This window comes from Dromiciops gliroides, chromosome 1 (genome assembly GCF_019393635.1).
Source record: "Dromiciops gliroides isolate mDroGli1 chromosome 1, mDroGli1.pri, whole genome shotgun sequence".
Lineage (NCBI taxonomy): Eukaryota > Metazoa > Chordata > Mammalia > Microbiotheria > Microbiotheriidae > Dromiciops > Dromiciops gliroides.
In genome coordinates this window covers 57,850,852-57,865,886 of record NC_057861.1, presented here as the reverse complement: position 1 = coordinate 57,865,886, position 15,035 = coordinate 57,850,852, and the positions used below count along the sequence as shown (strand labels likewise).

The following is a 15,035-nucleotide window of genomic DNA, read 5'->3' as shown; positions in this document are numbered from 1 at the left end:
CGAGAGGAAAGCAATTTGGGCTGTGTCCCCATATACTGAGAATACTTGGGGTAGCTGGGAAGAGAGTTGAGGGTGGGGCACAGATGGGGAGGTAACGGTAAAGGACCCTCCTGGCGGAGGAAGGTTTTAGCCCATGAAAACACTATTTGGGGAGGATGTTCCTGTTTCCATAAGCCAGGAAGTCTTAAGGAAGCTCATGTTTGGGATCACATCCTAGTCGGAATCCCCCCCACCCCACCCCTCAGAGCTGGAAGGGGCTCCCGAGGCTACCTTGTCCAGATATCCCTCTACCCTTCTTCTATGCCAGTATGGGGGACTTTTAAGAGATGGGAAGTTCTGCTTGTCTTCTCACCATAGGCCCTTCAGCTGCAACCTTTGTGCAAGGAAAGGAAGAGGGGACGGCTGCCTGGGCAAGGGCCTGGCCCTCTTCTGACCAGGACAGCTCTCTGCCCGAGCGGCTGTGGAAGAGAAGGGGTTAAGCTGCCTAGGCTGGCTAGGTCCCAAAGAGGAACCTGTGGGTCCCCACCAAGAGCTGCCTGCCTGCCTCTCTGAGCAGCCTGTGCTCCCGCCGAGCACAGCCCTGGCTAAAGTTGGGTAACTCCCGTGTGGCCAGCTTGTGGTTTTTCTCCTTTCCTGAGTCTTTGTGTGTCTACTAATGATTAATCCCTGCAGCCATTTTTCCAGGGACAAAGAGGGAGGGCAGGCCAAGGCTGCCCGGGGGAGCCAGGGGACCCCACCCCTTAGGTTTCGGCATCCCCTCCCTACTCCAAGAGCCCCACTGTTCACCTTTCCTGTGGGCAGCCACTGAAGGGGAAGGCAGGGGCACAACACATTAGGACGACAATCAGAGCTGGCTCCCGGAGCCTGGAAGTGGATCCCTGGAGAGAGGAGGCAGCCAGGCGGAGCCTGGGCAGGCGGGCTCCAAACTCAGGTAAACGGCTCTGTCCCCACAGGAGACCTCAGAGCAATCCCCCCCGGGACCTTGTTGGTCGAACCTGAGGAGGAGTCTCTGCTAGCAGGGGGAAGGCAGTGCCTTGGGACCAGGCAAATGCCCTGGTTTGAGGGTGAATGGGCAGGAGGGGCACAAAGCCAAAATGAAGGGGGGTGGTCTATGGAGTAAAGGGAAGCTAGGAGCATGGGGAGGCTCTGAGTGCCATTCTCCTCTCCCCCACCACCCAGTTCCTGGGACACCTGAATTCGGTCCTCTCAGAAACCCCCAATAGCTGGGGAGAGCCCATGGTCTCCAGATTCTCTCTCTTAACCCTACATCTCTTTTCTCCTTATTTAGAGGATGGGAGATTGAGGAACTGGTGATGGAGCTGGTCTCGTAACAGGTGTCAGCAATGGGAGGTACCTTGGAACATAAAACAGATTATTGGAGCTGGAAGATAACATAAAAGACAGAATATCAGAGTTGAAGGGGTTCTGAGAACCGAAGTGTCAGAAGTGGGATACAAACTAGAACGTGGAATGTCAGAGATGGAAGGTTATCTTAGAACCAGGGATGCTGGGAGCTAGGAAGGAATTTGGACCATGGAATATCAGAGATGGAGGGTATCTTAGAGCATGGAATATCAGAGCTGCAAAAGACCTTAGAACATGTAGTGTCAAGACTGAAAGAGATCTAGAACAGGTATGTCAGAGCTGGAGTGATGCTGGAATGGAAAGGGGAGGAATGAGATGTATATGCTCTGTTCCAGGTAGCCCCCTGCCCATGATGTACGAGAAAAGGTCTTACACAGGCTATGGCCACCCCAGTTCCCGCTATGACTATCCACCTCCCTCTGGCCCTCTTGGCTCCTTCTACCTGGCAGATGTCCCTCCCCAGCATTTCTACCAGTGGCGGTCCCTCCAGGCATCATCCGCATCCTGCAGGGATTTGTGGTCTTCCTATGTTTGACTATCTTTGCCTGTGTGGCCTCCACATTAGCCTGGGACTACTATGGCAGTGGCAGCGGTCTCCTGGGCTATGGGGGTGGCCTGGGAAGCTACTATAATGGCTACTACGGTGGCTACTATGGTGGCTACTATGGTGGCCTGACCAATCCACGGGCGGCCAATGGCTTTATGATCGCCATGGCGGTCCTCTGCTTCCTGGTGTCCCTGGGGCTGCTCATAGCCAGTCTGTCCAAAGCATCGGGGGCCCGCTCTCGCCGCTTCTACCCTGCTGGTCACCGTGCTCAGTGGCCTGCTAGCCTTTGTGATGCTCTCGCCTCCATTGTCTACGTAGTCGGGGTGAACCCCCGGGCAGGGCTGGGGTCCAGCTCGGGGAGTCTCTACTACAACCAGATGTTGATGCTCTGCAACCAAATGATGTCACCAGTGGCAGGGGGATTGTGAACCAGTACCTTTACCACTACTGCATGGTGGACCCCCAAGAGGTAAGAGTCACAGGAAGATCACACAATCCCAGAATCCCCCGGCACAGCCAGAAGGAAACTCAGTGGGCCAGTGGGCAGTGAATAGAACTCAGAACTGGGAGTCAGGAAGACCTGACACTCAGTCACTTATCAGCTGTGTGACCCTGGGCAACTCATTTAAGGAAGGGATGAGAAAAGTATTTATTAAGCACCTTATTATGCACCAGGCACTGTGCTAAGCACTTTATAAATTTCTCATTTAATCTTTATCAACTTGGGGAGGTAAGTGATATTATTAATTAAAACTCTTTTGGGGGGGGCCAGGGCAATGAGGGTAAGTGACTTGCCCAGGGTCACACAGCTAGTAAGTGTCAAGTGTCTGAGGTCAGATTTGAACTCAGGTCCTCCTGACTCCAGGGCTGGTGCTCTATCCACTGAGCCACCTAGCTGTCCCCTAAGGAAGGATTTGAACTCACATCATCCAGATTCTAGTCCCAGTGTTCTATCCTATCCAGTGGGCCACCTAGCTGCCTTTGTAGTGCTTAACCTTTCTGTACTGCTGTTGTGAGAGCCATCTATCAATAATCCCTTATCTACATGATGGCTTGTCAGTTATCTGAGACAGTGGTCTTATTTTTCCCCTCTTCCCTCAAAACCTTCTTCTGTTCAATTCCATTGGGGCAGCTAGGTGGCGCAGTGGATAGACCACTCTATAACTATAACTTCCACTATATGACTTCCAGTCATTTGTAGATTCTCTTTAAACCTCAATTGTCCTATGACAAATAGGAAGACCCATCACTCCCACTTCTTAAAATAATTCCATATTGGGGCAGCTAGGTGGCAAAGTGGATAGAGCACCAACCCTTGAGTCAGGAGGACCTGAGTTCAAATCCGGCCTCAGACATTTGACACTTACTAGCTGTGTGACCCTGGGCAAGTCACTTAACCCCAACTGCCTCACACCAAAAAAAAAAATAGTTCCATGTTTTTCTCTCTCCCTCCCTTCCATCCCCCCTCCCCAAGATGGCAAGTAGTCTGATATAGGTTATACATGTGCAATCATGTAAACCTATTTCCACATTAGTCATGTCCTGAAAGAAGAAACAGAATAAAAGGGGAAAGCCATAAAACAAACAAAAAAAAGTGAAAATAGAATGCTTCAATCTGCATTTAGATTCTATAGTTCTTTCTTTGGGTGTAGATAGAATTTTCCATCATGAGGTTTTTTTGAATTATCTTGGATGATTGTATTGCTGAGAAAAGCTAAAAATCTATCACAGTTGATCATGGCTCAGTGTTGCTGTTGCTGTGTACAATGTTCTCCTGGTTCTGCTTACTTCACTCCGCATCAGTACATGTAAGTCTTTTCAGGTTTTTCTGAAATCTGCCTGCTCATCATTTTGTATAGCACAATACTATTCCATTACATTCATAAACTATAACTTGTTCAGCCATTTCCCAATTGAGGGCATCCCTCCAATCCTTTGCCACCACAGAGAACTGGGTCTTTTTCCCTTTTTTTATGATCTCTTTGGGATAAGAGACCTAGTTTGTTTCCACTTTGGGTTTTTTGTTTTTGTTTGTTTTTGTTTTGTTTTGTTTTGTGAGGCAATTGGGGTTAAGTCACTTCCCAGGGTCACACAACTAGTGTCAGGGTCTGAGGCCAGATTTGAACTCAGGTCCTCCTGAATCCAGGGCTGGTGCTCTATCCACTGCACCACCTAGCTGCCCCCACTTGCACTTTTAAAGTTGCCTCAGATGCAAGTGATTGTGAGATTCCGTTGGCAAGAGAACTGAGGCATTGTGGTAGATGGTCTGAAAAGGGCTTGGACTTTGGGTCAAATCCTCACTCTGACCCTGGGTAGCTGAGTGATCCATGGCAAATTGTATAACTTTAAACTGTTGTTGAAATGTGAATTATTATTGTTATGTTACTATTATTATATGATTAATGGTAATTACTATTAATATTATTACAATGCTACATTCCCGATCTATTTTAACAATAACAATGAATGATAACATTACTCTGTTAACAGAGCTAGTGTTGTAATGACAGTTCTTCTGAGCCTTTGCTATCTCAGTCAATCTGAACTCGACGTGCTAAAACACAGAAATTAGCCACAGCCATCCTAATTACCCACAAGTGAGATGAGAATCTCCTGATTATATGGCAGGTGTACAAAACCAGTCGTGGTCTTATTAGGCTCTTCTGTTGTGTGCAAGGTTGAATCTGATAGCAGCATACTCTAAGAACATTGGCCCCATCATCAAGTACATTATGATGATCTGTTGTTGGTACAGAAATGTCTATCAGCATGACAGCTCGCTTCTCAATTGGGAAAATAAGGATAAATCTCATCTGCGGAACAAAGGGTTTGGTCTAGAAAACCTCTGAATCTGTGATCTGAAAGCCAGAGTTTAGATAACAACGATGCCAATGAGGTGGCAAGGATGGCAGCGGTGGTGGGAGGAGTGACAGGGATGGGGTGACGGTGGCTGTGAGGATGATGCTGATAAAGAGTGAGGTTGAGGAAGATGGAGAGGAGGAAGAAGAGGTGGTGGTGAGGAGATGGAAGATGGTGGCGGTAGTGGTCGTGATGGACAGGACAATGATGAGATGGGAAGAGCAATAATGGCAGGGTTGATAGCAGTGGTTAGGGCAGCATGGCAAATGGGAAATGCTTGGCTCACAGGATCATAGATTTAGGGCTGGAAGGAAGCTTGGAAGTCACTGAGTCATTTATAGATGAGGAAACTGAGGCACAAAGAGATCTGTCTAGTGGTTTTCTCAAGACCACATCATAGGGGGCAGCTAGGTGGCACAGTGGATACAAGCACTGGCCCTGGATTCAAGAGGACCTGAGTTCAAATCTGGCCTCAGACACTTGACACTTACTAGCTGTGTGACCCTGAGCAAAGCCACTTAACCCTCATTGTCCCACTTTTAAAAAATGCCTACTATATGCCAGGCACTGTGCTAAGCACTTGGTGATACAAAGAAAGGCATATAGTCCCTACCCTCAAGGAGCTCCCAATCAAACAGGGGAGGGGGGCACTAAAAAGTGGGGCAGGAGAGAAGTGCTGCCTGATGAACTCGTTCAGCTGAGGTGGGAAATGATCTGAGGAGATGTGAGTTTCCAAGCTGATTTCACCTTACAGAATTATGAGTTTCCAGAGATGATGAAGTCCAGAAAACTAGCCAGGTAGGTGCTGTGAAATGAATGGGCAAGAACCTGGAGACAGGGAGTTTGAAGGAGATTTGCCAAGTCTATCCTCAGAGTGGGAGTCTTCCACTGCTGTGATTTCTAACAATGATCAGCTATATACTTCGAAGTCCAGAGGGTAGCCCCAATTGTGAGCCCACATTCCCCCTTTCTCCCCCAGGCCGTGGCCATTGTCTGTGGCTTCCTCATCGTTGTCCTCCTCTGTGTCATCTGTTATTTTGCCCAGAAGACCCGTCACAAGATCTGGAAGTATGGGAAGCCCAACATCTTCTGGGACAAACCCCTGGCTACAGTGGAGGGTCCCAATGTGGAGGAGTGGGTAAGCAGGCTGGGGGGGGGGCAGTGTGAATGAGTGGGTAAGCAGGCTGGGGGGGGGGGTCCCATCAAAGAGCTCAAGTGATTTACCTAGTATCACACAGATCATAAATGTATGAGCCATGAATTGAACCCAGATCTTCTGCTACTGAGACCAATGTTTTTTTCTCCATTCCAGTCAGAAGATCTGGGTTCCAAGCCCTTTTCTTTCCCCACTTATGCTGTATGAGCTTGAGCATAAATCACTTTTCATTTCTGTGCCTCAGTTTCCTCATCTGCAAGAATGGGAGAGAGAATATCTACCTCAGGGGGGAGGGAACAATGGCAGTAATAAGAAAAGTGAGATGGTACAGTGGGTAGAGTTGAACTGGGTTCAGAAAGATCTGAGTTCAAATCCGACCTCAGACACTAGCTGTGTGACCTTGGGCAAGTCACTTAACCTCTGTCTGCCTCTGCTTTCTCATCTATAAAATGGGGAAGATAATAGCACCTACCCCCTCCTCCAGGGGTGTTATAAGGATGAAATGAAATAATAAATTTGTCATGTGTTTTGTCATACAAATACTAGCTATTATTAGGCGGATCCTAAGAATAGGGACAGGACTTGTGACTTCACTGACATCGGGAACTCCCTAATGGGGAAACTCCCTGTATCAATACAGGTTCTTAACTTGAGTCTCAGAGACTTGCCTAGTGTAGTGACAAGTGAAATGCTTTGCCCAGGGTCCCAAAGCCAGTAGATGGCAGAACTTGAATCCAGGTCATTTGATGGATCCAAGACCAGCTCTCTCCCGGTTATTACCTCGCTGCCTCCTTAGAGAAAAGGTATTTTCAGCATTCATCCCCCTGGAGCCAGTCTGCCTGCTTTGGCCTCAGCGCCGCCCAGCCTCAGCAGGGAGCTTGGTGCCAGGGTACCAGGCCTGTCCCCATGTGTCCCACCCTTCCATTCCCTATTTGCTCAAGATAGTCTAAGTTTCTGTAGGGAGAATGATTAACCTAGAGCCTGGTCAGCTGGCCCGGGGGGCAGAGCCAGAGAAAGGAGCAGGCAAAGGTGGGTGTGTGGCTGTCACGTGCCTGGCCCCTCGAGAGCTGTGGGGGGGGAGCGAGCTGGGGAGGGGAGCATGCTTGGGGAGTCCCCCCTCCATGGGGAAACAGCCTCTCAGAGCCAAGTGCTCCCAGATTGCTCTGAGACCTGCTGGCCGGGAATGTGCTGGCCAACGCCCCTAACAAGTGGTCGTGGAACCTCCTCTTGAAGCCTTCCAGAGAGGGGGAGCTCACCACCTCCCAAAGTAGTTCATTTCATTTTTGGATGACGGCTCCAATTGTTTAGAAGGTTCTTCTGCTATGGAGTCTAGGTATGCTTTCCTCCACCTCCCATTCCTGGCTCCCAAGGGGCAGGGGTTGGGGGGTTGGGGGTGAGGTGGGGGGTGGAGACAGGACAGAATAAATCTGCTCCCTTTTCCACAGGGCAGCCTTTCAAAAACCTGAAGGCAGTGATCGGGTCAATTCACCCAGACCCATGACCTGGAGAGAGAGAGAGAGAAAGAGAGAGAGAGAGAGAGAGAGAGAGAGAGAGAGAGAGAGAGAGAGAGAGAGAGAGTGTGTGTGTGTGTGTGTGTGTGTGTGTGTGTGTGTGTGTGTGTGTGTGTAGGGAAGGGGTGGGGTGAGTCCCATCCAGGATGGGACAATGGGACTCACACCACTGGAGGTCAATGAATGACTGAAGCTGTGTGATGGAGGATGGAGTGTGGAGTCCCAAATTCAGAGTTGTAGGAGGTCAGAGAGGCTTCCTGGAGGAGGCAGACCTTGGAAGGATTTGGAGAAGCAGAGGGACAATAGGATCAGAAATTGAAGAGCTAGAAGAGGCAGCAGAAGTTATCTAAGCCCCCCCCAACTTAAAATTGAGGAACCTGAAGCCTAGAGAGGTTAAAGGTATTGCTTAAAGTCACATAGCTAGTAAGTGACAAGAATCAGGATTCTAACCCCATTCCCTTCACTTCAAATAAACTTTTTCTTTTTTTTTTTTTTTGGTAAGGCAATTGGGGTTAAGTGACTTGCCCAGGGTCACACAGCTAGTAAGTGTCAAGTGTCTGAGGCTGGATTTGAACTCAGGTCCTCCTGAATCCAGGGCCAGTGCTCTATCCACTGTGCCACCTAGCTGCCCTTCAAATACACTTTTGCAGAGTTCTCACTGAAAAAAAAAAAACAAAACACACACACACACACACACACACACAAAACTGGGCGGGGGGGGGGGCGGCGCACAGAATCAAAAGACTTCAGGAGCACCTAGGTGGCACAGTAGATAAAGCACCGGCCCTGGATTCAGGAGGAGCTGAGTTCAAATCTAGCCTCAGACACTTGACACTAGCTGTGTGACCCTGGGCAAGTCACTTAACTCTCATTGCCCTGCAAAAAAAAAAAAAAAAAGAATCAGAAGACTTCAGTTTGAGTCCCAGCTCCAACACCCCATCCCTGTGCAACCTTGGGCAAGTTCTTTGCCTCAACGAGCCTCAGTTTCCTCTTCTGCAAAATGGGGCCAACCTTAAAGGACTATAGAAATGGAAACTGCTTTTATTATATGGAGTAAGGGAGGAAATAAATGTGCTGCAGTCAGGGAGCAGGCAGCTCAGTGGAAAGAGAGCCTGGGTCTGAATCTGAACTCTGGCACTGCCTAGCTGTCACTTTGTGACTTTGGATAAGTCATTTGACTTTTCTGGGCAACGGTGCGTGGAGGTGAGGGGGGTGGTTTGCCTCTTCTGCTAAAAGAGGAAGATCAGAAGCAGAGACTGGGGAAGCAGGGAACTAGAGACCGTGCTCCGGAAGTGAGGATCCCTAATTCTAAAGGCACAGACTCCACTCCATCCCAAGTCTTTTCTGACTGACTCTTTTGTGCTTTGTGTGACTAGAGGGCTTACCCATGCCCGGAAGCAATGTTTCCTCCAGGGAGAATTTTAAAGGACACATAGGGTGGGGAGCAAAGACAGTCGTGTCCTTGATGTGTGGCTGGATGCAAATAAACCCAGGACGTGCTTTTCAAAGGGTGGGGGAAGGGTGAGCGAAATCTAAGGTTTATGGTTTGGAGTGGGGATGGGGGTGGGGTGGGATGGGATATAGTGCAGGGAGGAAAGAGAAATCGCTGAAGGAGAGAGGACTTGAGGAGGTATCACTGATAGAAGACACATTATAGGATAGTTACAAGTTGTGTGACCCACAATTTCTGCAGGGTGGAAGCTCTTAGCCCCATTTCACAAATGAAGAAACTGAGACCGGAGGTGACTTCCGGGGGCAGTGACTGTCGGAGCTGGGACCGGATCCCAGTCTCCAGATCCAACATTCTTTCTGCTGGGTCACAGGAAGGCACTTAATCTTAACCATTCCTCCTGCTCTCAAGGAGGGGCAGGCAATCAACCTTCTTTCAGGGGACTGATGGTGTCAAGTTTTCGGGAGAGTCAGAGATAAGGAGGCAAAAGCCAGGGGAGGGCTAGTGGGGCTGGGACTGACTCAGTGTCTCAGACTGGTCCTTAACCAGTTGAGTATGAAGTCACTCCCCACCCCATCCCACACACAAAGGCACATACACCCACTGCCAGGTCTGAGCCTGAGGACTTGTTCTCCTCTTTTTGGCTGAAGCTCTCAGACTCCCACCCTCTTGGAGCTGGAAGGCACCAGTCTTCTGCCCCCAAGCTCCTCTCAACCTGGCTCAGCCCCACTCATCTGCCAGGGGCAATTGTACCTACCCAGACAGGAAGCTGCAAGCCCCAGCCCAAAGTCCCAATCTTCAAGCCCTCCACCTTGCCTGGCTGCCCAAGGGCTATCACTAGAACCCTGGAGGGCCAAGCTCTGGCCTCAGGGTTGAGTTGCAAGGTTTGAGTCATTTCCTTTTACTGTGTTTCCCCATCAACAAAATGAGGGAAAACAATCTCTAAGCGCCCTCTCAACTCTAACATTCTCCATTCTAGGGTCTCTTCAAGCTTCTATGTTCTATGTGTGTGGTTCTGGGTTCTAAGATCCCTTCTAGTTCAGACATTCTATGATTCTATGGCTTAATTCCTCTGTGCCTCAATGTTCCATACTGCAAAATGGGCATAGTAACAGCCAAAGGGCCATTGTGAGGATAGGGCTCTTTAAATTCTCAAGAGTTTTCAAAAATGGGAGCTCTCCCTGCTTTTATTGTTTCTAGGTGAAGAATGTATCTGGTGATGCAGGGACTCAGGATGAGACCGCCACATTGGCATACTCAGAAAAGCCCACCAGCCCCCTGACCTCTGCTTTCCTGCCAGCCCAGGACAATGGCTACGTCCATTCAACCCCTTCCAGCCCCAGGTGGACATGGGCTCCCTGGGGGTGGGCACTTTAGAGGCCAGAACCTCTACCCCCTCCCACTGGTCCCAGCTAAGGCACAAGAACTCAACCTTCTCTGACCTTCTCCCAGTGCCCCACCTCCTCCAGAAGAAAAAGACAAAGGGCCTGAGAGGCTGCGCCCCACCAGGCGGGGCCAACGCCAAAGACAGCGTCCAACGGGCCTGGAAGAAGCCCAGTGTGAGACAGATTATACCACAGCGGCTGAATCCGGTGAAGAGTGGGACCAGAATGACTGGGCCAGGTGAGGCGAGGTGGGCTTCCATTGGGCTGAGGGCCTCCGGAGGCCCAGCATCCAGAGGTGCCTTCCCTTGAGAGGGGCCCTCCCCCACCCCAGGCTCTATGTAGACCTCCATGCCCTTGATAGAGAAAGACTGGTAAAAGCATCTCCCAGAGCCTGGGAGCCATTAGCTCACCCTTGTTGTCAGGTGGGCATATGTGTCCTTTGTATGCAAACCCTTGGGAATCCAGGGAGAGAAGAAAGGAGGGAAGTAGAGACCCAGGCTCTAAACTCCTCCCACTCCAGTCAGTACCCACAGCCCCTGTCCTGCCCGCAGCCCTCTACCCAGCTATCACCTCGGATGCCATCCGCCAGGCCTACAAGGCAGAGTTCAACAGTGACCTCCAGCGTTACAAAGCCCTGTGCTCTGAGATGGACGACATTGGAGCTCAGCTCACACAGCTCAGTCGTGAGCTGGACCACCTTCCAGAAGGCAGCTTACGCTACCAGGTGAAGGCCCCTGAGGAGCAGGGAACAGAAAGGGCAGGACAGAACAGGGGCTGGAGGTCAAAGGGAGCAAGCATCATTTCATTCTCTGTGCAGCTGAGTGTAGGTCCTACACATCCCAGGCGAGAGGCTGGCACCCTGCTATCCCAAGGGTTTTTCTAATACCAGAACCCTGAATGTGGGAACTGGGAGGGCCCTTAGAACAGAGGATGTCAGAGCTGGGAGGGCCCTTAGAACCCAGAATGTCAGAGTTGGGAGGACCATCAGAACACAGGCTATCAGGGCTGGGAGGGCCCTTAGAACCCAGGACATCAGGGCTGGGAGGACCCTTAGAACCCAGGACATCAGGGCTGGGAGGAAGGACCCTTAGAACAGAGGATGTCAGAGCTGGGAGGGCCCTTAGAACAGAGGATGTCAGAGTTGGAAAAGGCCTTAGAACCCAGGACATCAGGCTGGGAGGGGCCCTTAGAACAGAGGATGTCAGAACTGGGAAGGCCCTTAGAACAGAGGATGTCAGAGCTGGGAAGGCCCTTAGAACCCAGGACGTCAGAGCTGGGAGGGCCCTTAGAACCCTGGACATCAGGGCTAGGAGGGCCCTTAGAACCCAGGACATCAGGGCTGGGAGGGCCCCAGGTCCCAGAATGTCAGGGCCTCTGGAAAGCACTTCCTTGTCTCAGCACTTCTATAGCTGTTTAAAGTTTAAAAGTGATTTACAGACATTACCCTATTTCATTCTTCACAACATGCCCCATTTTGCAGATGAGGATGCAGAAAGGTAACTCACCTTTGCTCAAACAGCTAGTAAGACTGGATCCCATCCAGGTCTCTCCTGATCTAATGGAATCCAGGGCTCTTTCCACCAAACCTCTCACAGAACCTAGAACGTGGAATGGCAAAGCACCTTAGAAACCATCTAAGGATCAAAGGAGGTCATGTTTGCAGAGTGCTTAGCACAGTGCCTGGCACATAGTTGGCTCTTAATAAATGCCCCTTCCCACCCTTCCGTACCATCTAGCCCAACCCCTCCTTTTGCTGATGGGGAAACTGAGGCCCAGAGAGGGGAAATGATTTGTTCCAGGTAACATCACAGCGATAGAACCAGGACTGAAAGCAGGGTGGTCCCCTCCCCTCCCCCACCCAGGGTGGTCCCCTCCCCTCCCCCACCCCTCCCCTGCACCATCTGGGTCAGCCCTGCCTCCTCCTGTTTCCCCAAGGCCAGGCAAGACTTTAGCAGGAAGCTGACAGGCCAACCCCTCCCCCGGCTGCCCAGAGAACTGGTTTGCCCAGGCCTAGTCACTTCACAAGAGGCCTTTGTTCTCCCACCTAAGCCCCTTCCCTCTCCAACCCACCAGGCAGCCCCTCAGACCTTGGGTTCCCAAAGATCAGGGACGAGCATCCCGTACCCTCTGCCCACCAGGTCAGAATACGTGCGTAGGCAGAGCGTTATGGCTCTAGACAATCCCACCGAACCCCTCAGCTTCCTTTATCAGGCAGGCCCCATGAGGAATGTCCCACAGAGGGGGGGGGGGAAGCAAGAATGACAGTGTGGCCTGATCCTAAGAGCCACAGACAGCGCGCCTGGGTCCTGGGTTCCAGGTGTGCCTTGGTCCCTTCTCTCTGAGCCTGTTTCCTTATCAATCAAATTAAGGAAAAAATAATCTATTAAATGTTTACTATGTGCTGGGTGCTTTGCTACAGATGAACAAGGCAGTTCCTGCCCTCAAGGAGTTTACATTCTAATGGGGGGGAAATGACCCAAAGGAAGAAGGTAGGGGTATCCGTGTGCCTGAAGTGGCACCGCTCAGAGATGGGAAATGACCAAGATCACATGCCCCAGATCAAGAGAAGAAAGCTTGTCAATCAGAACCCTGGGCCCCAGAGGTGAAGGGCAGAATTCCAAGGAGAGGAGGCTGGTCTTGTAGGCTGCATGGGTTGGAGATGGCCAGTGGGCCCAGCAGGTGATAGGGATTAATAATGGGCCAATACTGGGGCACTTAGATTCCCCAGGAAAACACCAGCCCTGGATTCAGGAGGACCTGAGTTCAAATCTAGCCTCAAACACTTGACACTTACTAGCTGTGTGACCCTGGGCAAGTCACTTAACCCTCATTGCTCACAGAAACAAAAACAAATGGGCCAATACTTACAATACCTACCTCATAGGATTATGGGAAGTGAACTATTATAGAGGGGGGGGCAGGCACGGGAGAAGGGGTTCCTGGTGGAGTCTGAAGCCCCCCCCCATTCCTTCCTCCTCAGGGTGTTGCGGAAGAATACAACCGGCTGAAGGACTTGAAGAGGGTAAGGTAGCCAAGGTTATCCCTGGCAGTCCCTTACCTCTATTTCCCCAGGAAAGTAGGCCTGTCCCCAATTTGGAAGCACCAGGACATCAAGCTTGGGCTGCTTGGAGCTCCCTTTCCCTGGTGGGAGCGATTTCTGGGGCTTGGGGAAAGGAGACTTGAGCAGGACACTGGGTCCCTCGCCCAACCACCGCTGCCAATAAGGCCCGTAGATTCGTTTGCCGTTTTGCCCATTTCCTTCTCCCTTCCCACCAGAGTCCAGAATACCAAAGCAAGAAAATGGAGACCCAGGACCTTCGAGACAAACTCTGCCATATCAAACGAATGGTTGGAGCCTACGACAAGGTCCGGAGCTGAGGAGGAGGAGGTGGCAGCTCAGGCCCTCTGGGAGCCGGGTTCCTGGGCCCTCGGTCTAGGAACCGTCTTTACATGCCATGGAGAAGATTGGGTGCCCTCCTCCACCCTGTGGTGGGGCACAAACCTCCCCAAGGTTTCCTATGAACTGCTCTGCTGGGCCAGGAGCCAGGAGCACCTCAGTGCCCAGAAGAGAGGCAAGGGCAGCTAGAACGGGTGGCCCCAGCCCTGAGGAGGGTTGAGGGCAGCAGGTGGAGGCTGAGCATCCTAAAGCTGATTTCTACATCAATAAAGTCTTCTCTGCTCTGTGGGAAGGGACCTTCCCTGCTGCGGGGAAGGGGGAGGGAGCAGGTGGCCTCGGTCCCCAAGGTCCAGTTGTCCTGAGAACTCGAGAAGGCAGGCCTCCAAGAAATCAGGCAGCGGATGCCACAGGCCGAAAAGGGATCAGATAGTGGGCCTGAAAATGAAAGAAGGAAAACCGGGAAGAAATCCCTAAGAAGTGGGAAGGAATCTGCTAGGGGGCAGGAAAGAAATGGACCTGCTGGAGTGCACGTCTTTCCTGGGGTAAGGGGATGGGGCCCCTGGTGTCTCAGCTCTCCTTACCTAGCCCAGCCTCTTCCTCTTCCAGCCGGCTGAGACACACAAGGGGAACTCCCTATACCCCTTCATTCCTGCTGGGGTGGAGGACGGGGCAAGGATACCTCTGCCCACTCACACTCCCTTTAGATGTGAGAAGCAGGGGACAACAGCCCTTTCTGCAGCAGTTACCCTTCCCCCACCTTGGGCCTTCTCACCCAGGGATCATCTAGAGCACCCAATCTTTGGGGGCCTTCACCACAAGAGGTGTCAGATAGGACTTGTGTGTGAGAACAGTAGCAGGGAGAGTAATGGGCGGTGGGGGGGGGGGGGCGGGGTAGAGAGAGACATTGACAGAGACACAGAGATCACAGGATTGAGAGATGGAAGGGACCTTCTCATTTTACACTGTAAAATGTGAAACTCAGAGAGCTAGTAACTTGACAAAGGTCACGTGGCTCATTTTAGCACAATACCAGCTACCATTGCTTCCCCAGAGGAGATGGAGGGAGAAAGATCAAATGATGGGAGGGAGAGGTGATAGCAAAGATGGTACAAAAGAGAAGACTGAGAAAGGGGGAGGACGAAGGTTAATTTGTTGAGTCAGTCACTGGGCCCACAGCCTCCCCAGGCCTCCATTCAGGCCACACACCGGGTGGCCTGTGGTTGGGTCCCAGCATGAAAAGGGTAGGACGACTCTCCGCATTTGGGAAATAAAAAGTAGGCCCAGCCTTGGTCAAGGTTACCCGAGGCACCAAGTGGGGAGATGGAAGAACTTGAAGAACCCAGGTCTGCTTCTTTGGCCCAGGCC

The 15,035-nt window shown here is 51.2% G+C and overlaps 1 protein-coding gene across 1 annotated transcript; it reads left to right on the top strand.

Annotated features, from left to right (window-relative positions):
• Positions 1-274: 274 nt before the first annotated feature.
• LOC122737050 (occludin-like) lies at positions 275-13,958 on the top strand. The gene is given in 12 exon segments (XM_043979474.1): positions 275-931; positions 1,701-1,844; positions 1,847-2,163; positions 2,165-2,207; positions 2,210-2,332; positions 2,335-2,381; positions 5,751-5,909; positions 10,089-10,231; positions 10,341-10,511; positions 10,826-10,997; positions 13,254-13,295; positions 13,550-13,958. Coding segments are annotated over 11 exon segments (1,449 nt in total). The 5' UTR covers positions 275-931; positions 1,701-1,714; the 3' UTR covers positions 13,652-13,958.
• The last annotated feature ends 1,077 nt before the right edge of the window (positions 13,959-15,035 follow it).